This window comes from Bombina bombina, chromosome 5 (assembly GCF_027579735.1).
Source record: "Bombina bombina isolate aBomBom1 chromosome 5, aBomBom1.pri, whole genome shotgun sequence".
NCBI lineage: Eukaryota > Metazoa > Chordata > Amphibia > Anura > Bombinatoridae > Bombina > Bombina bombina.
The window spans coordinates 62,376,281-62,401,466 of NC_069503.1; the positions used below are offsets into that span (position 1 = coordinate 62,376,281).

Here is a 25,186-nt window from a genome sequence, read left to right on the forward strand (position 1 = left end):
TAACTTAGGTTAGGATTTATTTTACAGGTCATTTTGTAATTATTTTAACTAGGTAGCTATTAAATAGTTATTAATTTAATAGCTATTGTACCTAGTTAAAATAAATACAAAGTTGCTTGTAAAATAAATATTAACCCTAAAATAGCTACAATGTAAGTATTCGTTATATTGTAGCTATATTAGGGTTTATTTTATAGGTAAGTATTTAGTTTTAAATAGGAATAATTTATTTCATTATAGTAATTTTATTTCATTTTATTCAAATTATATTTAATTTAGGGGGGTGTTAGGGTTAGACTTAGGTTTAGGGGTTAATAACTATTATAGTAGCGGCGATGTTGGGGGTGGCAGACTAGGGGTTAATACAATTTATTATAGTGTTTGTGAGTCGGGATTGCAGCGGTTTAGGGGTTAATACATTTATTTTAGTGGCGGCGATGTCCGGTCGGCAGATTAGGAGTTAAAAAAATTTATTATAGTGTTTGCGATGTGGGGGGGCCTCGGTTTAGGGGTTCATAGGTAGTTTATGGGTGTTAGTGTACTTTTAGCACTGTAATTAAGAGCTTTATGTTTCGCGTTAGCCCATAAAACTCTTAACTACTGACTTTTTTATGCAGTAGGAGTCTTGGAGATAGAGGCTGTACCGCTCACTTCTTCCAAGACTCATAATACAGGCGTTAGGCAAATCCCATTAAAAAGATAGGATACACAATTGACGTAAGGGGATTTGCGGTAGCCTCGAGTCGTGGAAAAAAAGTGAGCGGTACACCTGTACCTGCTAGACTCGTAAAACCAGCAGGCATTAAAAAGCAGCATTAGGACCCCTTAACGCTGTTTTTTAAGGCTAACGCAGAACTCGTAATCTAGCCGTTAGTGTTTTGTGATACCTGATTTCATTAAAACCTTTTTTCTACTTTCTAAACATGTGAAAGGTTTCTTCCCTTGTGAATCCTTTCATGCTTTTTCAGATCGCTCTTTTCTGTAAAACATTTTCCACACTCAGTACATGTGAAAGGCTTTTCTCCTGTGTGAATCCTTTCATGCTTTTTCAGATCATTAATTTGTGTAAAACATTTCCCACACTCAGTACATGTGAAAGGCTTTTCTCCTGTGTGAATACTTTCATGAGTTTTCAGACGATGCATTAGTGTAAAACTTTTTCCACACTCAGTACATGTGAAAGGCTTTTCTCCTGTGTGAATCCTTTCATGCTTTTTCAGATCACTCTTTTGTGTAAAACTTTTTCCACACTCAGTACATGTGAAAGGCTTTTCTCCTGTGTGAATCCTTTCATGCTTTTTCAGATCATTAGTTTGTGTAAAACATTTCCCACACTCAGTACATGTGAAAGGCTTTTCTCCTGTGTGAATCCTTTCATGCTTTTTCAGATCATTAATTTGTGTAAAACATTTCCCACACTCAGTACATGTGAAAGGCTTTTCTCCTGTGTGAATCCTTTCATGCTTTTTCAGATCATTAATTTGTGTAAAACATTTCCCACACTCAGTACATGTGAAAGGCTTTTCTCCTGTGTGAAGTCTTTCATGAGTTTTCAGATCACTCTTTCGTGTAAAACATTTCCCACACTCAGTACATGTGAAAGGCTTTTCTCCTGTGTGAAGTCTTTCATGAGTTTTCAGACTATCCATTCGTGTAAAACTTTTTCCACACTCAGTACATGTGAAAGGCTTTTTCCCTGTGTGAATCCTTTCATGAGATTTCAGACTATCCATTTGTGTAAAACATTTTCCACACTCTGTACATGTGAAAGGCTTTTCTCCTGTGTGAAGTCTTTCATGAGATTTCAGACGATCCATTCGTGTAAAACTTTTTCCACACTCAGTACATGCGAAAGGCTTTTCTCCTGTGTGAATGATTTCATGAGTTTTCAGACTATCCATTCGTGCAAAACTTTTTCCACACTCAGTACATGTGAAAGGCTTTTCTCCTGTGTGAATCCTTTCATGAGTTTTCAGATGATCCATTTGTGTAAAACTTTTTCCACACTCTGTACATTTGAAAGGCTTTTTTCCTGTGTGAATCATTTCATGAGTTTTCAGTTTACACTTTTGTGTAAAACTTTTCCCACATTCTGCACAAATGAAAGTTTTTTCTCCTGTGTGACTTCTTTCATGAGTTTTCAGATAATCCATTTGTGTAAAACATTTGCTGCACTCAGGACATGTGTATTGTTTCTCACCTGTGTGAATTTTGTAGTGTTCTAGTAGAGGAGACTTCAATCTAAAGCTTTTCTCACATTCTGTACATTTGAAAGGTTTCTCCTTTGTTTTAATCATTTGGCTAGACTGTAGACTTCTCCCTTCTTTAATATGTTTTGAAAACTCAGTAAGTGTGTGTGCTTTTTCCTCTGGGATAATAATTTCACTAGATAAGTCATAAATGTTGTCCTCTTGTTTGATGACTAAATTACTCTCTGTACATAATGATTGCTTCACAGTTCCTGCCAATTCACAATCTTCTCTAAATATCTGCTGTGATATCCCCAATGTTTGTGAATAGTCATTAGTGTCTAAGACTTTTGGAGTTTGTGGTTTCATTCTGATGTTTCCTGTAGTGAAGGATGGATATGAACTATTCAAGTGTTTATCTACATAAAAATAAATGGAATAAAGAAAAATAAGAATGTTTATTCATTTATAATATAATCCATCTCAATAAAAAACATTTTTATACTCAAAATATGTCTTCCCTTTTCTATTTTTAAATTTATTTACCTGTAAATCACAAATTAAAAAAGGATGACATAGAATGTAAACATTATTACATCATAGTAAACTAAATTACTGATAAAAAAAGTTATAGGGCCGCATTAAACAAGGTGTGTGTGGATAAAGTTCTCAGCCAGGGAACATGTACATCTGTATTCTGGGCAAGAGAGGTGGCATTCACCATACTCATTTAACATTGCACAAGCAAATGCACATGCAGCCCTGTCTGGCTCATGCTCAACCAGTTGGATGAGAACATGATGTCTTAATCATCACAGACTAATAATCAGTGTGTGATGTTTTGAGAAGGTAAGAAGCAGTGACCTTATGAGAATCTTTAGCATTCGGCTGTGGTTCTATTTATATAAACAGCCAAAAACTTTATTAGTTTCATAATTACTCACTGTAAAACTAAGCACACAAATCAGTGGTGGTTCTGGGGTGGGGAACACTGGGGGAGTTGAGGGTGTTCCACAAATGGGAAAAAGGTAGGCATAAGTGCAGTTATGGGTGTTCCATGAACTAGTTCAGGGGAGGGGGAAGGTGGAGTTGCCAGTGTTCTGAGTAATGAACCAGGTCAGGGGGTGAGGTTAGGCAGTTGTTGGACATGACCTGTCTAAAAGGACAGAGGGAGGGAGAAGTATTCTTTTACCCTTATCCTCAGCTCAATGGGGGTTGCTCCTTCTTTATAACCATCACTGACACACATGTACTTAAAGACGCAGATATAAATAACATAATTTATGTAAGAATTTACCTGATAAATTCATTTCTTTCGTATTGGCAAGAGTCCATGAGCTAGTGACGTATGGGATATACATTCCTACCAGGAGGGGCAAAGTTTCCCAAACCTTAAATGCCTATAAATACACCCCTCACCACACCCACAATTCAGTTTAATGAATAGCCAAGAAGTGGGGTGATAACAAAGGAGCGAAAGCATAAAAAAATAAGGAATTGGAATAATTGTGCTTTATACAAAAAAATCATAACCACCACAAAAAAGGGTGGGCCTCATGGACTCTTGCTAATATGAAAGAAATGAATTTATCAGGTAAGTTCTTACATAAATGATGTTTTCCTTCATGTAATTAGCAAGAGTCCATGAGCTAGTGACGTATGGGATAGCAGATACCCAAGATGTGGAACTTCCACGCAAGAGTCACTAGAGAGGGAGGGATAAAATAAAGACAGCCAATTCCGCTGAAAAATTCATCCACAACCCAAATCAAAAGTTTCAATTTTTATAATGAAAAAAACTGAAATTATAAGCAGAAGAATCAAAATGAAACAGCTGCCTGAAGTACTATTCTACCAAAAACTGCTTCTGAAGAAGAGAAAACATCAAAATGGTAGAATTTAGTAAAAGTATGCAAAGAAGACCAAGTCATTGCTTTGCAAATCTGATCAACAGAAGCTTCATTCTTAAAAGCCCAGGAAGTAGAAACTGACCTAGTAGAATGAGCCATAATCCTCTGAGGTGGGGATTAACCCGACTCCAAATAAGCATGATGAATCAAAAGCTTTAACCAAGATGCCAAAGAAATGGCAGAAGCCTTCTGACCTTTCCTAAAACCAGAAAAGATAACAAATAGACTAGAAGTCTTTCAGAAATCTGAGTAGCTTCAACATAATATTTCAAAACTCTTACCACATCCAAAGAATGTAAGAATCTTTCCAAAGAATTCTTAGGATTAGGACACAAGAAAGGGACAATAATTCCTCTACTAATGTTGTTAGAATTCACAACTTTAGGTAAAATTTGAAATGAAGACAGCAAAACCACCTAATCCTGATAAAAAAAATCAGAAAAAAGAGACTCACAAGAAAGAACAGATAATTCAAAAACTGTTCTAGCTGAAGAGATGTCTAAAAGGAACAATACTTTCCATGAAAGTAATTTTAATGTCCAAGGAAAGCATATGCTCAAACAGAAGAGCCTGTAAAGCCCTTAGAACCAAATTAAGACTCCAAGGAGGAGAAATTGGCTTAATGACAGGCTTGATACGAACCAAAGCCTGAACAAAACAATGAATAACAGAAAGATTAGCACATTTTTCTGTGAAAACAGCACAGAAAAAGCAGAGATTTGTCCTTTCAAAGAACTTGCAGACAAAAACCCTTATCCAAACCATCCTGAAGAAACTATAAAATCCTAGGAATTCTAAAAGAATGCCAAGAGAATTTATGAGAAGAGCATCATGAGATGTAAATCTTCCAAACTCGATAATAAATCTTACTAGTCACAGATTTACGAGCCTGCAACATAGTATTAATCACTGAGTCAGAGAAACTTCTATGACTAAGTACTAAACGTTAAATTTCCATACCATCAAATTAATAATTTGAGTTCCTGATGGAAAAAACGAATGTTAAGATATAAGGTCTGGCCTTAATGGAAGTGACCAAGATTGGCAACTGGACATCCGAACAAGAACCATATACCAAAACCTGTGTGGCCATGCTGGAGCCACCAGCAACACAAAAGATTGCTCCCTGATGATTTTCAAAATCACTCTAAAAAGAAGAACCAGAGGCGAAAACATGCCGAAACATGTCAGCAGACAGTCACTAGAGTGAAGCTATCTCCACTCATTACTAAGCTTGAGATTCCTGTATACCTGGAGGGAGAAAGATTTTTAATTTCAATAAAGAAAATTAGAATTCACTACTGGCTGTTGTGCACCTCATTTGAACTTTTCTATCTCAATTCTGTGGAACCGAGGTTGCACCAGTTCCAGTGTATTTCATCTGCACATCAATCACAGCTTACCGATCTTGGTCCTGGTAATTGCAGACGATTACATAACATCATTTGGGAGAAAGAGGTTCCGTGAACCGGAAGTGGGCCCAGTGACGTCACACGCCATCAGAGAGGAATCACGCAGAGGAGACCGGAACAGTCAGAGAGGGCGTCAAGTGCCGGACCGGCTCCGTGTGCACCTGGTTTGCGCACAGAGGGTCGTTGTTGGCTTCTGCTTTCCTGATAATCTGGCAGGGTGACACTGGACTTTACAAGACCAAGAGAGGTGAGAGATTGACATCATAACCACACACGGCGTTGGGGCAATTTGTTTATCGTTGTTCAGCTCCTCAGACATTTCACAGTAGTATTTGTCTGTTTTTTGCCTAAGTAACCAGTCGCCTCAGGTGCCGACACATATTGACTGTTTTTGCAAAAAAATATAGGCAGATTGATAACTCCAAGGAAGTGTCAATGCATACACTGCTTCCGCCTGAGGATCCCTGGACCTGAATAGGCCCCTGGGAAGTTCCTTGTTTAGATGAGATGCCATCAAATCTATTCCTGGAAGCCCTCACATCTGAACAATTTGAAAAAACACATCTGGGTAAAGAGACCATTCTCCCGGATGTAAAGCTTGATTGACAGAGATAATCCGCTTCCCAATTGTCTATACCTGGGAAATGGACCGCAGAAATTAGACAAGAGCTGGATTTAGCCCAAGCAAGTATCCGAGATACTTCTTTCACAGCCTAAGGACTGAGAGTCCCACCCTGATGATTGACATACGCCACAGTTGTGACATTGTCTGTCTGAAAAACAATAAACGTCTCTTACTTCAAAAAGAAGCCAAAACTGAAGAACTCTGAGAAATGCACGGAGTTCCAAAATATCGAATGGTAATCTCACCTCCTGAGATTTCCAAACCCCTTGTGCTAACAGAGATCCCCAGACAGCCTCCCAACCTAAAAGACTCGCGTCTGTAGTGATCATGGTCCAGGTTGAATGAACCGAAGAGACCCGTAGAACTATATGAGTGTGATCTAACCACCAAGTCAAAGATAGTTGAACATTGGGATTCAAAGATATAAAAAGTGATATCCTAGAATCCCTGCACCATTAATTCAGCATAAAAAACTGGAAAGGTTTCCTATGAAAATGAGCAAAAGGAATCTAATCCAATGCTGCAGCCATGAGACCTAAAACTTCCATGCATATAGCAACTGAAGGAAATAATAGAGACTGAAGATTCCGACAAACTGAACCCAATAAAATTGTCACTTGTCTGGTAGAGACAAAGACATTGACACAATCTATCTGGAAACCTAAAAAAGGTGACCGTTGTCTGAGGAATCAAAGAGCTTCTGATAAAAAGATCCTCTAACCATGTCTTGAAGAAACAACAAAAGTTGAATCGTATGAGATTCCGCAGAACGAAAAGACTGAGCCAGTACCACAAGACCGTCCAAATAAGGAAACACTGAGAACCTTGAAAAGAAGGAAAAGCAACAAATTGGTAATGCTTGTCAAAAAAAGAGAATCTCAGAAAATGAAAATAATCTGAATGAAAACAGAAAATGAAGATATGCATCTATTGTATCTAATGTAAACAAATAATGCCATCACTGACCAAAAGGCAGAATAGACCATATAAACACCATTCTAAAAGATGGTACACTAATGATAATTCAAAAAGATTTTCTATCTTTGGGACAATGAATAGTTTTGAATAAAACCCCCAAACCCTGTTCCTAAAAAAAACTGGAACTGGTATAAATACCCCATAAAACTCCAGGTCTGAGCAGCACCTTGAGCCCCAACGGGTGACCAGCCGTGCTTCACAAGTACCCAATAGTGATGTCGCGAACAGTTCTGCCGCGAATAGTTCGCAGCGAACATAGCATGTTCGCGTTTGCAGCGGAAGGCGAACATATGCGATGTTCGATTTCCCCCTATTCGTCATCATTGAGTAAACTTTGATCCTGTAGCTCACAGTCACAAGACAGTCACAAGACACATTCCAGCCAATCAGCAGCAGACACTCCCTCCCAGACCCTCCCACCTCCTGGACAGCATCCATTTTAGATTCATTCGGAGCCTGCATTCTTAGTGAGAGGAGGGACAGTGTAGCTGATGCTGATTTAATAGGGAAATTGATAGCTAGGCTAGTGTATTCAGTGTCCACTACAGTCCTGAAGGACTCATCTGATCTCTGCTGTAAGGACAGGACCCCAAAAAACACCTTTTTAGGGCTAGAACATCAGTCTGCTTTTTTTTTTTTTTCCCCTGTGTAATCTAATTGCAGCCTGCCTGCCAGCTCAGGCTCACAGCGTATACTGTGCCCACTTGCATAGTGCCACCACTCATATCTGGTTTAACAGTAGTGTACATTTTAAAAAAACAAAAAACCTTGTGGGAGTATAGTACCATTTTAGGAATAATTTAATGTAGGCCTCTAATGTATTTGCACAATGTACCGTCTTTTTAGTTAACATCATAGCTGTACATAGGTCTTTATCTGAAATAGGTCTGGATAAATCGCCCTCCCAAGCCCTTAGCTGCCAGGGTCTGTCTTTGTTAGTGGACGACTGCAAGAGATCATAGTGGAACGATTTGAGTCTAGGAGTCTTAATAGGAAGTTGCCATAGCTTTTCCCAGTTAGTCAGGGGCCTGTTTAGGGCTTTGGTGAATCCCCAAGATGTCATAAAAGCATAAAGCCTCAAGTATTCAAAAGAGGCCCACGGGGGGGGCTCTGGGAGAATTGTACTTATATTTTGGGGTGTGATCAGGGTGCCCGAGAGGTATATGCGGGAGACCACTTTCAGGTCCCATTCACTCCACTGTTGTATGTGCGTGTTGGGGAGAGCCGCCAGTAAGGCTGGTATGGAATGAATGGGGGACGGGTGTGGGGCAATGTCACGTAGATTCCTAAGGCTATACCAAACTTTCAGATTATCTCTGATAATGACATTTTGTAGTCCCAAGCTGTCAAAGCAATGACTAGGGATCCAGGGTAAGTCTGCCAACTTTAGGCCCAGAGGAAGGGTTAATGCTTCTATGCTTTTCCAGCCCTGTTGTTCCCCTTTGTCTGCCCACGCTGTGATGTGAGAAAGCCTGGCTGCCTCATAGTATCCGCGTATGCTAGGCATTGCAACCCCTCCATGTTCATATCTTTTTTGGAGTACTTTCGCAGCTACCCGGGGCCTGGACTTATTCCAGATATAGCGTTGCCCAAGAGATTGGAGCTTATCTATTAGAGCGTTGGGTACATTGAGAGGGATACAGCGAAAGTAGTACAGAATTTTTGGCAAGATCGTCATTTTGAAGGAGGCGATGCGGCCCAGCCATGAAATTTCTTTAAGACTCCACGAGGAGGTAAGCTCCGTAACCTCTCTAATAAGATTTGTGTAGTTAACAGAAATAACTAATTTCGGGTCTGGGCCAAGTTGTACCCCTAGGTGTCGAAGGGTGGTTTGTGACCATTGGAAGGAGTACGATGTTTGCAGGATATCCAGTTCAAATGCTGGGATGTATACTGGTAGAGCCTCCGTTTTGGTGACATTTACCTTGTAGTAACTATAAGCTCCGAACTCAGTGATAATATCAAAGAGCACTGGCAGGGAGCCTATTGGGTTTGTTAAAAAGAGCGTAACATCGTCTGCGTACAGTGCGATCTTCGCAGTCGCACCTCCAAGCTGAACCCCTCTCACTATATGTGATTGCCTAATAGCCTGGGCTAGAGCTTCAATAGCCATGGAAAAAATGAAAGGTGACAGGGGGCATCCTTGTCTGGTGCCGTTGGTGATACATATTTCCGGAGAGGCAAAACCCAGACCCTTAACCACTGCAGTGGGGCAGGAATATAGGGCACGAATTGCCTTAATCACGTCCTCTGGTATGCCAAATTGAGCCAGCGTGTGCCATAAGTATTCCCATCTGACCCTGTCAAACGCTTTTTCTGCGTCCAGCGACAGGGCCAGCATGGGCAACCTCAGACGGGAGGCTTCTGTAAGTATGTTTAGCATTTTTCGGGAATTGTCTGGGCCCTCTCTACCAAACGTAAAACCGACCTGGTCCGTATGTATCACCTTCGGGAGCAGGCTATTAAGGCGGTTAGCCCATAGCTTTGCATATAGCTTTACATCACCGTTTATCAAGGAGATCGGTCTGTAACTCGTACATTGTGAGGGATCTTTGTTTGGTTTAGGGATGGGCAGAATTACTGCTTGTAAAAATTCTTTATGGAATGAGCCTGCCTCTCGGGCTTCAGAAAAGACCCTGAGGAGGATCCTATGTAATTCCAGTTTAAACAATTTATAGAAGGCTGTCGGGTACCCATCTGGACCTGGAGCCTTGTTATTATGAGTATGTTTAATGGCTAAACTAAGCTCATTTTGGGAAAATGGAGCTTTGAGTGCGTCTCCATCTCCGTCTGGGAGGGTTGGCAAACCCAGCGTCTGTAAGAAGTGTACTACTTCTCGTGAGGAGGACTCATTGGTAGCTGTTACGGTTGCCTCCAGGCTGGCTGGAAGTTGGACCGTAGAAAAGGATGCTCCTAGCGCTCACCAAAGGAGCAGCAGCACCGTAGACTCTATAACTGCTGCGTAGCCACCATAAGTAATGCAGACTCTATGAACCACCGCTGCTGGGCTGGTATCTCGCCGTCTGCTCTGCGCCCTGGACCTACGAGCAGGCTCCAGTAGGTGAACCTCTTCCTTCTGTAGCAATCCCTGTAGCTAAGGGAGTATGAAAAACATAGCAATCCCTGTAGTGATATAAGCTGTATCCTACAAACATGAGTCAAAGCTTCAAGTTAGAGGGTCAACATAGGTCTCATATGCTGGAGCACACAGCCTCCTTTTTATTGAGGTTACATGCAAACAGGACACCCTCAGGGGGAGGCATAAAATCCCCCATCACACATTTGATATTAGATAGAGAGACACTCCCTTTGACAGGCCACAACATTTACTTCAGCAGATAACATTACACACAATAAAACAATGAAGTCCACCTTATCAATACTAGTCTGATTAGACAATGGGAAAGTTTATCACTAAGCCTAATTAGAGCTGATCCCAGCAGACTTGTATTTAGAATAGGTTTCTTGAAGCTGAACAAAATTTAACTCTTAATGGCACACAATGAAACTGAACCAAGTGGGAGAAAGCCAGGGACAAGTCATTTCACAGGTCTGGGGACATAGTCTTAAAGGGGGCATTGTTCACCAAAGTCACAATATGTCCCCAGACGGTTCCCAAAGGGCCACACACACCCAACAAAAGTCAATATACTCTTAGGGGCACAATCTTCCAGGGGCCATAGTCATGAGGAAGGAGGCTGGCAAATAGGCTTCTCCAAAATCCAGGGAAGCAGGGCAACCTTCCATTTAAAGGGCCAGTCACAAATAGCAGTTTGTAACAGTAGCCATCAAGGGCTTAAGATGGTACAGGTCAGAGTAATAATCCACGAACGTCTCTCCAATTTCCTTAGGTGAGTAGACCGATATGTTACCTCTCTGGAGGGATAAGATCCTAGCTGCCGCTGTCCTGCTCCTTAATTTATGGGCAAGGAGGGTTGAGGCCTTATTACCTTGGCAATACATCAGCTTCTTGAGTCTAGCATAAGAGTCTTTAACTCTCTGCAGGTCTCTATCCACCAATTGCGTTCGCAGTTCCTTAATTTTATCGGCTAAGCTTGTAGTTGGAGAGTTTTTATTCTCCTGTTCTACAACACGAAGCTCGGCCATGAGAAGGCCCAAGGGCAGACCTGCTTGACGTCGTAGCATTGCCTATCTTCGAATGCATATCCCTCTTATATACGCTTTCAAAGCAGCCCATATTGTTTGGGAGGACATATCCGGGGTTTCGTTTATTCTCAGAAACTCTACAATAGAGGCTTGTAGGGAGGTTCTGAATGTTTTATCTTGGAGCATTTGTTTTGGGAATTTCCAGCTAGGCCTAGACTCTGTGGTTAAATCAGTAGAGAGAGTGAACATCAGAATATCATGATCCGACCATGGGCAGACCCTGATATGTGATGTTAGGACTCTATTAAGTGTCCATGAGTCAGTGAAGAAGTGGTCGAGCCTCGAGTAAGAATTATGGGGTCTAGAAAAATATGTATAGTCTCTGTCATTGTGGTGCAATGCCCTCCAGATGTCATACAGATTATGTTGGATAATGCATTGTCGGAATTTGTTGGCAGTAGTTATAGAGTATGCGTCTATTGTTTTCCCACTCTGAACCTTCTTGTCTAGTAGGGGGTCCCATATCATGTTAAAGTCACCCCCTAGTATAGTCGTCCCAGCTTTGTGTTTCTCAATTTTTGACAGTGCATCTTTCAGGAACTTAGATTGCAGCTGGTTTGGGGCGTATATGTTAACCAGAGTGAATAGTATACCGTTTAGTTTACAATTGAGTAGTAGGAACCGCCCCTGGTTATCTTTCTCTGCGTGGATATGTTCAAAATGCATAGATTTGTGTATGGCAATCGCTACTCCTCTAGATTTCTCAGTATGAGAAGCTAGGACCACTACAGGATATTCTGAGGTCCTATATGGAGTCTGGGTTGACGCTAACCAATGTGTCTCTTATAAAAACATGACTTGTACTTTCAGAAACTTCATGGTATTGGTAAGCATACTTCTCTTTTCCTGTGAGTTAAGTCCTTTGACATTTAATGTTGCAAAGGAAATGTTATTAGGGGTTGACGCCATGTTGAGTTTGGAGGGGGGGTGTTGGATAGGGAAAGGGAAGTTAGAGGGAAGGGTTTAGGTGGTAGACTCACCCCGCCTGGATCTGTGCACCCGAGTGTGGCCCTCGTCGGGCACAAAACTTGTTAATCGTATTAGCGATCAAGAAGGGCCACTAGGGATTATTTCCTGTAAGGAGCATAATTTTCACCTAGAGAATGATGGAAAAGGGATATATTGAATAAATGAACAAGAAACACAACTATTCAATTCAGATAATATAATAAATGTCTTATAAGTTTGAACCAAGTGTATCAATGTTAGTAAGTGAGGTTTTAAATATGTTATCAGGTATGGTGAACCGCTGGATCACCAAAGGGAGAAGTGTGTCTAGATACCAAACTGACTTCTCCAGTCCCCGTAAAAGGGGAAAACACAAATAGAATTTGCGTACATGGGGGGGGGGGGGGAGGTAGTACAAGTATTTAACTTGTATTTAGAGATTGACTGTCATTGGGGGAGTGTGAATAAAAGGAATATACCAATGTTTTTCCATTAAACTAAATAAAACATCACATTTCTGCAAGCATAGTAACATGTAAAGTTAGTGATATAAAATATGTTAAAAACTCTAATATTTCACTAAACAGTTTAGGTCAGCAACATATAGGTGCCTGAGGGAGATTAAGCCACCTGTGGAACTGAAAAGGAATGGGGAGACCCCGTGGGTCCCAACAGAAACAAGTGGTTACTGAGGGAGTAGAGCAGGTACTGCTGGGCAAGCGCCCGTTCTCCTATGGGAGGTCACAGGTCCCCCCATTTCCCTTGTGCAATAGATAGCTAATACCTGGTAAATACATTTAACAATATATACATGTTTTTTACTAGCTATAGACCAGAGCTATTTATTTATCATTTGGTGAACTATATACCAGTGTATTCCTCTTAAACTAAATAAGACATCATGTTTCTGTGAGCATACTCATATTTAACGTTAGTGGTATATAATACGCTTTAACTCCATTAACTCTTAGAACAGTTTAGTTCTACAACCTGTATATGACTGAGGGAGATCAAGCAACCTAGAGAACTGAAAGAAAAGGGGGGATCCCATGAGTCCCATCAAAAAAGGATGGTTAGTGAGGGAATAGAGCGGGTATCACTGGGCAAGTGCCCATTCACTTATGGGGGTCCTAGGTTTCCCCATCCCCTTTGGGTAGTAGTTAACTAACACATGATAAATACAGTTAACAATATATACATGTTTACCAGCTTCAGACCAGAGCTCTTTGTTTATCATTTGGTGGGCTTTTGTAGCCTAGGGGTAAAATCTGGGGCGCCAGCCCGGATTTCAGTGGTAAGAGGAATGTCCTTTACATTAGATCTTTGTAACGGTTGGGTCATATCCGTAATCTCCGACCGGTCTCTAGAGAGCAAAGAATCTGTGTCCTTCCGGGGTTTAGTGGAAGCTAAGCCCCAATCTTGTAGCAGGTCAAAACCTTCTTTAGGGGTAAAAATTGTGTGAGTCTCACCATTTTTAGAAACTATAAGCCTTGTCGGATATCCCCATCTGTATCTGATATTTTCCGTTCTCAAAATTTGGGTGATGGTCCTGAAGGATCGTCTCTTTTGCAGAGTGTAGCTGGAAATGTCCGGGAACACCGCAATTTGTTGAAACTTATCAGGAAGTTGGGGTTTGTTAACCAGCTCTCTCATTATCTTCTCTTTGTGGGTAAAGAAATGGATCCTAGCTAGGACATCTCTAGGCTTTTCTTGAGAGACAGATCTGGGTCATGCTACTCTGTGAACTCTGTCGAGTAGGAGACTGGACGTCTCCGAAGAGGACAGTAAGATATTACAGAACTCCAGAACATAAGACTCCAGGTCTTGGGGGCCAACCTCTTCAGGTATTCCGCGGAATCTCAGATTGTTCCGTCGGGAGCGGTCTTCCATGTCGGCTAGTTTTAGTTCTAAGTCAGATATTTGAATTGCTAAGTTTTGGGAATAAGCTTGTAAATGGGCATGGTCTACAGCTAGATCTTCTTGCTTACGCTCCAAAGTTTCGGTGCATTCTCCCAATGCACCAATTTCTCTACGGAGCTCAGCTGTGGAACCCTTAATTTCCTTTGTCAGTGTCTCTTGAAGGAGGTTCATTCGTCTGGTTAGAACATCCACAATGTTTGTAGATAAAGTATCTGGTATAGGAGATTGGGAGTCTATACTGCCTTCAGATTCACTGCCCTCCAATGCAGAGGTGGATTCCCTGTACATTTGGGATTTTCCAGTATGATGGTTTTTAAAATGGTCCGCAACTGTTTTTCCGGGAGGGTGAGACGGTTTCGTTTTCCTTTTGGAAGTTTGGGACATGGTTTCAAGCTTGTTCCTTCTGCCAAATCAAGGTGTTGAAACACTAGCTCTGCAGTGTAGAATGTATTGAGTAGAACAATGGTGAGGAGAGTGATACTAAAGTCCCCCTGACGTCAATCTTGGTTTAGGTAGCCATATTTAGCAGTGTTCTGATAGCAAAAATGAAATTCTGCTGCTCAACCCTTGGTATTATCAAATCTTGGTCAGTCCTCCTTAAAGGTGGGTGGAGTGAAAATCTCAATAGACACCCTCTCCAGGGAAATTGCCCTCACCTGGCCAGGACGGGAAAAGGAAATGAAGATATGACCTACTGTCTCTTCGTACAGCAGGAAATGGATGGAGAGAGTGTCAGAGACTATCAGAGGAGTTAGGCTCTAATCTGTAGTACCTGCTGAGTAGCAGCGTATCCAGGGGTTTGTGCCACTGTAATATCCTAGAAATTGGGTAGTTCAGTTACACTCTTAAATTATATATAAACAGACCTTTAAACAAAAGTACCTCACTCTGAATCTAGTATACAAGGACAGATAAGTGCAGCCTTTTAAATGACCAACCTGTAAATTGCAGATAGTGGAAATATTATAGTAGGTAGGACCTGTAGGTAAAAAAAAAGTGTTAGACAGATTTAGTAAGTAAATAACACTCCACTCTGGGCTGAGAGCTCAGAGACACACAGGCTGGCGCAGCAGCAGTAATATAACACAGTAATGATGCAGGTTGTTATGAGAATATAATTTCCACAGTCTAACTGAGGCTGTGCTGCATGTATGTATCCACTAAAAGAGGGCAGCTCAGGCAAAAGCGATTGGTGATGCCCCTGAGAGTTACCAATGGGGGAATATATGGATACAGAGAGCCCCTCTCCTAGATAGTAAACTGGGGAGCCTCTTATTAGCAGTACTTTTAGGTACTGCTCTCAGGATCACTGGCAATTTCAAGGCAGGTGAGGTGAAAATGTCCCAGAAAAGTCCACTCTAAGTGCTTAAATGGCTAATAAGAAAGGTCTCTGAAAGTTCACGTGTTTGGTGGGTGTCTCACAGGCTTTATGGCCCAGGTTCCAGTTCTGTATTCCAACAATAGTGTGGTGCTACCCCTTGTCAGTGATTGGAAAACATTAGAAGGGAGGTCTAGCAATCTGTCACCTGTGCAAACAGGGTGTCATAAGGGCCCACTCTTAACTGCTCCGTCATGCAAAAGACCTGAGTGTAAGGGCCAGGTCCATATAATCCCACAGTGTCATGCAAGTAGAGTAAGGGTGGAAGTCCTTACCAGAGTCTTGTGTGTCTCACTTGTAGTCAGATTCTGCCCCTGGAGAGCTGTAAGCGCAAAGCTCCGTGAAGCGAAAGTTAGGAAGGAGGCAAGATGGCGGCTCCTCGCGCCAATTTATGTTCTCAGGGCCTTTCTAACTGAACTCCTCAGTGAGGCCACCTAACAGCACCTGGCTCCTTATTCAGCTCTCCTAGGCTGGTCGATGATCTGGGGGGAGCAGCGGCAGTCATATGAAGGACTCTGGAAGGTAAGCCTCCCGCTCGTGACCAGAAGCCGACCCAGCAGGGATCCAGCATATGCGGCGTCAAGCCAGAGATGTGTTCTCCACCGCGGACGGTACTCTGATGTCCGTGAGCGCTGAGGGCTGGGTCCGCCAATGTCCGGTCACCTCCTGACAGCCGACACTTAAGTCCGCTAGCTGGGTGTAAGGGGACGTCACCCGTCCATGTGTAAGGAGCCTGGGGTCAGTTGCTGATCTGGTGTGCCCTCCGGAGCGGAGCCCCGACCCTCCAGAGTGAGGAGGCACACAGCCAGTGTGATACAAGGGTTCCGGTGCAGGCAGGGTTTAGGCCGCCAGACAGGAGGGATTTTGTGGCTCACCCTGAATTCTGACCTCGATGCCAGGTCCAGCAATGAACAAAGTCCTCAGTATGTTTAGGGTATCACTTCCCCTAGAACGATGGGTATTTTGTTGTGGGTCTGCAGTAGGAAAAATCAACTTTTTAACACTGGGAAGTACAGAGCTCCTTCTACATGCGTCTTGTCAGTATGGCGGTTAGCTCCGCCCCCCAAACAAACCTTTTTTTTACTGTCAAATAATAGCAGTCAGTTTCCCTCACACGTGTGCGTTCCAGGTCCTGCCAGGGCACAGTGTCACACCAGTGCAAGTCATATCTGCTAAAACAGTAGTGTACATTTAAAAAAAAAAAACCCTTACACTACCTGAACGATACAACATCATACCTGATGTTTTAAAGCACGTTATTCCAAACAATTTAGTAATGTTAGGTGATTTATGCCCTTTATGGATTAAAACCAGACTCTGCATCAACTATGTAATTTTCCATGGGAGTTTGCCATAGATCCCCCTCCGGCATACCACAGTCCCGGTGTTAGTCCCCTTGAAACAACTTTTCCATCACTTTTGTGGCCAGAAAGAGTCCCTGTGGGTTTTAAAATTTGCCTGCCTATTGAAGTCTATGGCGGTTCGCAAACTTTTGCGGAAGTTCGCGTTCGCCGTTCGGGTATGCAAAATTTTAGGTTCGGGACATCACTAGAACCCAATACATACAGGTCTGAAACACACTTCAGGAAAGTGTGAGCCTTACTGGAATAGCTGGAATATGTTAGAGAAAAAAAGACTTCTCACAGGCGGTTTTACTCTGAATCCTATTCTGTACCCAAATCTAAGAAGTTTGGACCGAATTGAACCAAACAATTTTTTAAAAAATCTTAACCTGCCCCTTACCAGCTAAGCTGGAATAAGAACTGCACCTACATGCAAATTTGTGGAGCTGACTTTGATATTTTAAATGGCTTAAATTGAATGAAGAAAACTTCCAATTATAAACATGTTACTTGGGGAAGAATTAGGATTCCGTTCCTTAGTAAGAACAAAAACTAATATAAGCTTAAGATTTAGTCTTAGAACTCAATCTTGAAGCCCAGAGTAACAGTAGAAGAATTGAATCCAATTGTGAACCAAATAATTGATTACCTTAGAAAAAAAGAAATATGGAATTTAGAAATCAAATTAGCATTCCCAGATTGAAGTCACAAAGTGTCAGGAATTCCTAATACTCAGAAGTCCCTGCAAATAAAACGGTACATAAGTAAAGGACCTCAACTGCAGCTATAGTGATGTTGAGAGGTGTAAGTGTGATCCTGCAGGAGTTAAGGGGAGGCAGCATGAATAGCAGTATCAAACAGTACACTTCACTTTATTATGCGGTTCAGTTAGTCAAAAGCTGAGACAGGTGAGCTGTAGGCTCTACTCAGTAATGTTCCACTGTACCGTAATAAGATTTAAATAGCAATTGCCAAAACACCCAGTTTAAGTATTAATGTAAAAGATATTAAAGCGCTAATTAATTAGTTGTCTGAAACTAGATATTCATCCTAACAAAGATTTAGAGCCTGTAATGATTTTAGTTGAACTGATCAGGCAGTTGTGCATTTCATTAGGAGTGTATGGTTAAACATTTCCAGTAGTAGATATACCTTGCATAATTGGTGCTTCAGTGGATTGCGCAATTTACCGATACAATACAAAGTAAAGTCCTTGCTCTGGTTGTAAAAGCAGTTAGGTGTTTGTTTGCAGCAGTAACAGAGAGATTTGTTTGTTAGTGTGCCGTGCTCGGAGCGCTCCGGTCTCAGTATGGGCGAGACTCTGCGTGTGATGTCACCGCTAGTTCAGTGAGTGGGGAGAAGTGGCTGAGAGAGCAGACAGGCAGTAACCGTAATCCTCAGTAGAGTTGGAGTATCGATGTGTAGCTTGTTTGAGAAATAACCAAGCACTGAATATGAGGTCCTGTATTACTATATAGGGAAATGAGAGGGAGGTGTTATTGCAGATGTGAAAGAACAGCATATCCAAAGGATAGGTTAGAGAAGCAGGTGAGAAGACATAATATGACACAAAGTTCTTCTAGCTAAAATAGCTAAAGACATAGATTAAACCTCATTTGCGAAAATATCAAAAAAATTATGACACAAATGAAATTATTAGCATGTTGATCAACTTAACAATGCTAAACAAATCATAATCCGATACTTGTCACACTAAAGTATCCAAGCAGAAAGTTGAAGCAGTTGCAACATCAGCCAAATAAATTACAGGTCTAAAAAACGTACCTGAAAATAAATAATTTTCCTTAAATAAGATACAAGTTTCCAATCTGAAGGAAAAAAATAAATACTATTTGCTATAGGAATAGTAGTATGTTAAGCAAGAGTAGAGATAGCCCCATTAACTTGGGGGATCTTTCCTCAAAACTTAAATCTAACTGCCGGCAAAGGATACAATTTAAAAACCTTAAAGAAGGAATAAAAGAAATTCCCGGCCTATTCCATTCCCTAGTATCAGGAACTGGAGAAAACCTTTGAAGAAACCACAGAAGGTTAATAAGCAGAATTTAAATGTTAGCTAGTCTTAATCAAAAGAACTAGTTATTTCAATATCCAAAATAATAAACACCTTTTAGACAAAGAACGAATGTACTCTATTTAAAAATAAAAAAGTAGATTTGTTAGTGTCAATATCTGATGAAGAATATTCTGAATGAGAAAAAACACCATCAGAGAAGGATAATTCAGTATGTTGTTGGTCATTTGAAACTTCATCAACTAAATGAGAAGTATGTATGTGTGTATGTATGTTTGTATGTATGTATATGTGTGTGTATTTGTTTATGTATAAGTGTGTGTGTGTATGTATTTGTTTATGGTTGTCTATGTATGTGAGTGTGTGTATGTATGTGTTTATGGCTGTGTATTATTTATTTATAAAATATTTTACCAGGAAGGATACATTGAGATTTCTCTCGTTTTCAATTATGTCCTGGGTCCACAAAACATTGCATTGATAGAATAGGGTACAATAAAATTCAAAAACAATGTTTTTTGTCTAACAAAAGTGTCATCCAAGATTTTCTGGAGAGGAGTTCCGGAGGAGGAGCCTGTGCATGAGGCTGTGCTGCACAAGCCCTGTTCATCTCTTCCATGCAATTAGTCCTTGGCGGTAGACTACGCGCCAGGTGCCCCAGCAGTCGTGGGGAGACGCTGCACCCAGCCTGGACATCGCTTGGAGGAACTCGCACAGCGCTGCTATAAACTTGCGCTATAAGTTACCATACGGTGTGTTAGACCCCGCGAAGACCATCCCGTGGAGAGGTCACACACAGGATAAGATCTCGAAAGGCAGTCCCCCCCTCCCACCGGTGCTGCATGAGGGGGGTAGATAGATAGCCTGGAAACACCATAAATCTTGCCAGCTGAACATCAATATCTCCCCCTCCCCCCTTCCACCGGAGCTACGTTTGAGGGGCAGAGGGTTGTGATTTAAGATTAGCTCAACTCCATGAAAATCCACCCTTTTCTTACCTTGACCGGACCGATTTCGTCGCCTCCTTGACGTCTTAGGAGATAGAACACCCGGTCTCCAGCTGAACCCTGTATGGCGTGGATACCTGTCGCAGAACTGTGAGCGAATAAAAGGAAGAGGCGGGGACCAAGCACTGTGCGACTGAGGCTGATGGAGAGACAGCGGCTGGCTGAGCCGGAGCAAGGGTTGCGATCCAGAGGAGGGATGTCTGTTTAATGCTGCATCATCTACCGAAACATGCTGACCTCACCTCCACTACTCTAGCGTGCAGATACACCAGCTGCGACTCACTCCCTGTAAGGAAACAACTCCCAGCGTGTGGGGGCACAAGACACCACTTCAGCACTGTCTCAAGTTGCGGTGAGCAAGTGGGCACTCCAACTATTACAAGTTAAGGAAAACCGCAAGTATATAACATAAACTTACTCTAAGCAAAAAGTACTGTTTGTGACCACTGTTGCATTAACTCCTTTAGACAAAGTACTCTATCCTGACACTTATGCTGATTAACTTTTCTCTGACTTTGCTACAAATAAGCACGCTAAAGACTGCTTCATACTAACAGTGCTTAGCTATAAGTTGCCTGCTTTACTACGCTTACATACCAGACGTGATTTACTCCCTGCAAGGAAATAACTCTCAGCATGTGGGGGCATAAGACGCTGTTTTAGTATTACCCCAAGTTGCAGTGAGCATTTGGACACCTCAATTACTACAAGCAAAGGGAACTGCAAGTATACAGCTTAAATTTATTCTAAGTAAAAAGAACTGGCTGTGTCTACTGCTGATTATTGCTGCATTAACTGCTTGAGACAAAGTATTCTATCTGACACCAAGGCTGACTAACTTTCCTCTAACTTCGCTACAAATATCATGCTAAGGACTGCTTCATATTAACAGTGCTTGGCTATAAGCCTGCTTGTTCTAATACACATATTGTTGTTATAACTAACTTACCACTAGAAGGGCAGTGTATAACTAATACTAGCAGTTATTAATCCCCATATGCTAAAGCTTGTTGATTGTTATATAATATTCTTTGCAGTAATATAACTAAAGATTTATTATCTGCTGCCAATTCGCTGTGGGGATATCAACATTTAACTTGAAGTGGTAAAATAGTTAAAGTGTTAAAGTCTAAACAAGCTGAACAATACTCTTAAGTGAGATATAAAGGTACCCATTTGTGATGCCCACTGTATATCAATTTAAAAACACTCCGATTTGCTATTCCTAAGAGGTGTTGGTCTTATTACCTACTGGGATCTGTACAAATAGGAATACCTACAAACATAAAATGTATCTAAAAATAAAAGAGGGGTATTTCTGTCATGTAAACTTGAACCTCTTTGTAGGGTGTTAAATGTAAAGTTACTAACTAATACCAACTTGTATATGCCTGTTATTGAGGTTTTGTTCAAGTAACTGTTTCTGACTTAAGAGGGGAGAGGAGAGAAAAGGAAGTATTTTTCTATTTTTTCTCTCCCACTTAATTAATTAAGGCCCAAGAAACATAGGGGGAGAATAGACAGGGGGGTAAGAGAAGGACATAAGGGGATAAGACAAACTAAAGTAGAGGGACCAAGTGAAGGAGAGCTGATGTACAACTGTTATGACTTAAGCTCTGTTTAAAGTTGGTTAGTTCACTTGACCGATTCTGCATGTAACATATCATTCTGAGAACTTTCTAATTGTAAAGATTGGAAAGAAATAACGGGTAAGACCCAATATTAATAAACTGAGTTTATTACACCAGGTCTCAATTTATAAGGAGATAATCTTCTGTCCTCTGGGATAGTGAACCCTTGGTCTTAACACTGTCCTTGATTAGACACTCTCTCACTTAGGGATTTTTTTTTTTTTGTCTCCCTCCGCCCTCACTTGCACTTTTCACCCCATTCCCCCACAAACACTTACCTTCACTCCCCTCCCCCTTTCTTTCCCCCCTTTTTTTTTTTTTTATATATTCACTGTCACTCAATTAAGCACTTAAAATTTTTCGAACGGGGGGTTTTTTCCTCTTTTTTTTCTCCTTGCTGATTGTCGCACAGAATTTTTTTTTTCTTAACTGCCCACTTACTTATGGATACATTTTTAAACTCACCAGCACACCTTAAACATTTTTCACCAACCATGGCTTCCAGACCCAGAGACAAGAGGAATAAAAACACAACTGAAACTACAGTTGAATTACATCCAGAACCTGAACTTTCTGTAAAATCAAAAGAGGCTATTAATTCTCAAATAATTGTAAAAGATATCTTAGAAGCTCTGAACCCCAAATTTGAATCCCTCAGAATGGAAATAAAGCAAGATCTGCACACACTCTCTATGGAGGTTAAGCAATTATCAACAAGGATTCAAGAAGTAGAGCAAAGGGTGTCTGATCTTGAAGATCACTCAGTTACACAAGATACTAAATTACAGGCACATTCTTTAACCCTGAAAGAGCTACAGAATAAGATTGAGGACCTAGAAAATAGGTCTAGAAGAAATAATATCAGAATAATTGGGGTCCCAGAAACTTTTCAGAGTGTAGACCTAGTGAAGTTCGCAGCTGAAACTCTACCTCAACTTTTAAAGATCCCTCAAGAAATTCTGCCCTTAACGGTAGAGCGGGCTCACAGATTGGGGAGACTTCCCCTATCAGTGGGGGATAGACTAAGGCCTAGACCTATAATTGTGAAATATCTGAACTTTCAGGATAAGGTCAGGGTCATGCAATTTTCCCGTAAAAATGCTCCTATCTTATTAGATGGGAATAAAATCTTAGTATTCCAAGACTTTGCCTACGAAACCTCCCTGAAAAGAAGGGAACTCTCCCCAATTTGTGGTAGGATGATTAAGGAGGGTCTCTCTGCTACGGTCATTTATCCAGCTAGGCTGAAAGTAGAATTCCAGGGTCAGGTGTACTTTTTTGAGGCTGCCCCAGAGGCAGAAAAGTTTTATGCAGAAAACTGCGCCAAGTAATATGAATCATGCTGTTAAATTGTGTGGCAGATTAAGATTGTATTGGCTGATGATTTCGCCACTATATAAGAGTCATTTGTATTTGGTGTTTATTTTTCTTATTATTATCCTTCAGGCTTTAATATCGAAAAGCGATGGCAGAGGTGTTGGGGGTGCGGGGAGGTTCTTTGTTTTCCTTTCCCTCTTTTTTCTTTTCTTTCTCTTTCTTCTTCTTTTTCTTTTCTTTTTAATTTCAGAGGATATTTCCATCGAAGGGAAGGGGAAGAAAAAAGAAAGAAAAAGTTAAAGAATGTCTAGCATAAAAAACTTGACTTTATCTTCCTGGAATGTTGGAGGGGTCTCAACTCCAATGAAACAAAAGATGATAATCTCTCAATTGAGGAAATTCAATTCTGACATCGCATTTATCCAGGAGACACATTTAAATGCAGAAGAATCTTTAAAGCTAAAATTCTCCTGGGTAAATGAAGTGTTTTTTTACGCCAAGTATAGGCAGAAAGAGGGGCGTAGCCATTCTTCTAGGAAAAAAAAACCCATATGAAATTTTGTCAGAATATATAGACCCAGAAAGTAGAATCTTGATTTTAAAAATTAGAATGGCTAATTCTATCTTTACACTATGCCCCTAATAATTTTGAAAGAAGCTTCTGGGAATTTCTGCAAACTAAAATTTTGCAAATAGGCAAAGGTTACATAATTGTAGCAGGGGACTTTAATATGACCCCAAGGGCCCAGATAGACAGGCTCAGGCAAAAACCCAATAATGGCTCGGTTAAAAGAGATAAGCTTGAAGGCAAAATGTTTAAAACTTTATTTAAAAATCTAGCCCTTAAAGATATTTGGAGAACTCAAAACCCAGACCAAATGGATTTTACATGTAAAAGCTAAAAGTGTAAGATCTTTCTCTAGAATTGATCTATTCCTAGTTACTGAGAATTTGCTAAGAATGGGCACTATATCGAAAATATCGCAAGTCACTATTTCAGACCATGCTCCAATAACACTTAAAATACCATTAAATGAAAAAAAATCTGCTACACGGCGATTTTTCTTCCCTAAATTTTTAACGAAAAACGCAAAATTTAGGGAATGGCTGACAACCAGAATGACTGAATTCTTTACCCTAAATGCTGACACTGTCAAAGATCCAAATACATTATGGGAAGCTGGTAAGGCGGTAATGAGGGGGGAAATTATTGCATATATGGCTGATTTTAAGAGGAGGGCGGCTTTGCAGGAGAACGAAGTACTGAGAGCACTTACTAATAGCTATAGTAAATATCTATCTCAACCAACATTAGTAAATTGGAAGAGGTACGCTTCTGCTAAGAGAGAGAGAGAGATAATTTTCTAATGCATGTTGCAATTCAAGAGGATTATAAAACCAGAACTAAATTTTACAGGCATGGAAACAAGGCAGGAAAATTATTAGCAAACTTAGTTAAGAACGTACAAGGAAGTTCTACTATTGATTCGCTCTTAGAACAAGGAACCTTACTTCAAAATTCAAGAGAGATTATTGATGCCTTTTTCATTTACTATAGAGATCTTTATTCGTTTAGGGAATCAGATGAAGAAGCCTCAGAACTTTTCTGGGAAGGGCTTGACCATCCAGTTCTAAATGAAGAAGCAGTAAGTAAAATTAATGCCCCTATTTCTGAGCAAGAAATCACCTCGGTAATTAAAGAAGCCCACTTGGATAAAGCACCCGGCCCTGACTCTCTCCCTAATGAGTTTTACAAAATCCTCACTCCAATCATAACTCCCTATTTAAGAAAAGTATTCAATTATTTCTTTATAAATAACAAACCTGTCCCTCTGTCTTTCACAGCATCTATCACAACATTAATCTTGAAACCAGGGAAAGACCCCTTGAAAAAAGAGTCATATAGACCTATAGCATTACTTAATTCGGATTATAAGCTATTATCATCCATCTTAGCCAAAAGACTTCAAAAAGTGACAGGGGATCTCATTAATAAAGATCAGGCGGGTTTTCTGTCCAGGCGCAATCTAGCTGCTAAGGTTAGGGAATTATTCCTAGTCCTCGACTATTTTTATAACTGTCGCGAAGTTCTAACCCAAGACCAACCTGATATAGCAATTATCGCATTAGACGCAGAAAAAGCATTTGACTCTGTCTTTCATCAGCACATTATTAATTCCTTATTACGATTTGGTTTTAAGGGTAATTTCCCTAGTTTTATTAATAATATTTGCACTAAGTCTACAACTAGATTAACTATCAATAAATTGGAATCTAATTTAATTAATCTTCAGAGGGGCACAAGACAGGGGTGCCCGTTGTCACC

The 25,186-nt window shown here is 40.7% G+C and overlaps 1 protein-coding gene across 1 annotated transcript; it reads right to left on the bottom strand.

The window, feature by feature from the left end:
• Nucleotides 1–285: 285 nt before the first annotated feature.
• Nucleotides 286–12,381, bottom strand: LOC128659861 (gastrula zinc finger protein XlCGF26.1-like). Its single transcript, XM_053713434.1, has 2 exons — nucleotides 12,262–12,381; nucleotides 286–2,608 (listed from the first exon to the last, which is right to left on the bottom strand). The coding sequence occupies exon 2, from the start codon at nucleotides 2,556–2,558 to the stop codon at nucleotides 918–920; it is 1,641 nt and encodes a 546-aa protein (XP_053569409.1). The 5' UTR covers nucleotides 2,559–2,608; nucleotides 12,262–12,381; the 3' UTR covers nucleotides 286–917.
• Nucleotides 12,382–25,186: the final 12,805 nt, after the last annotated feature.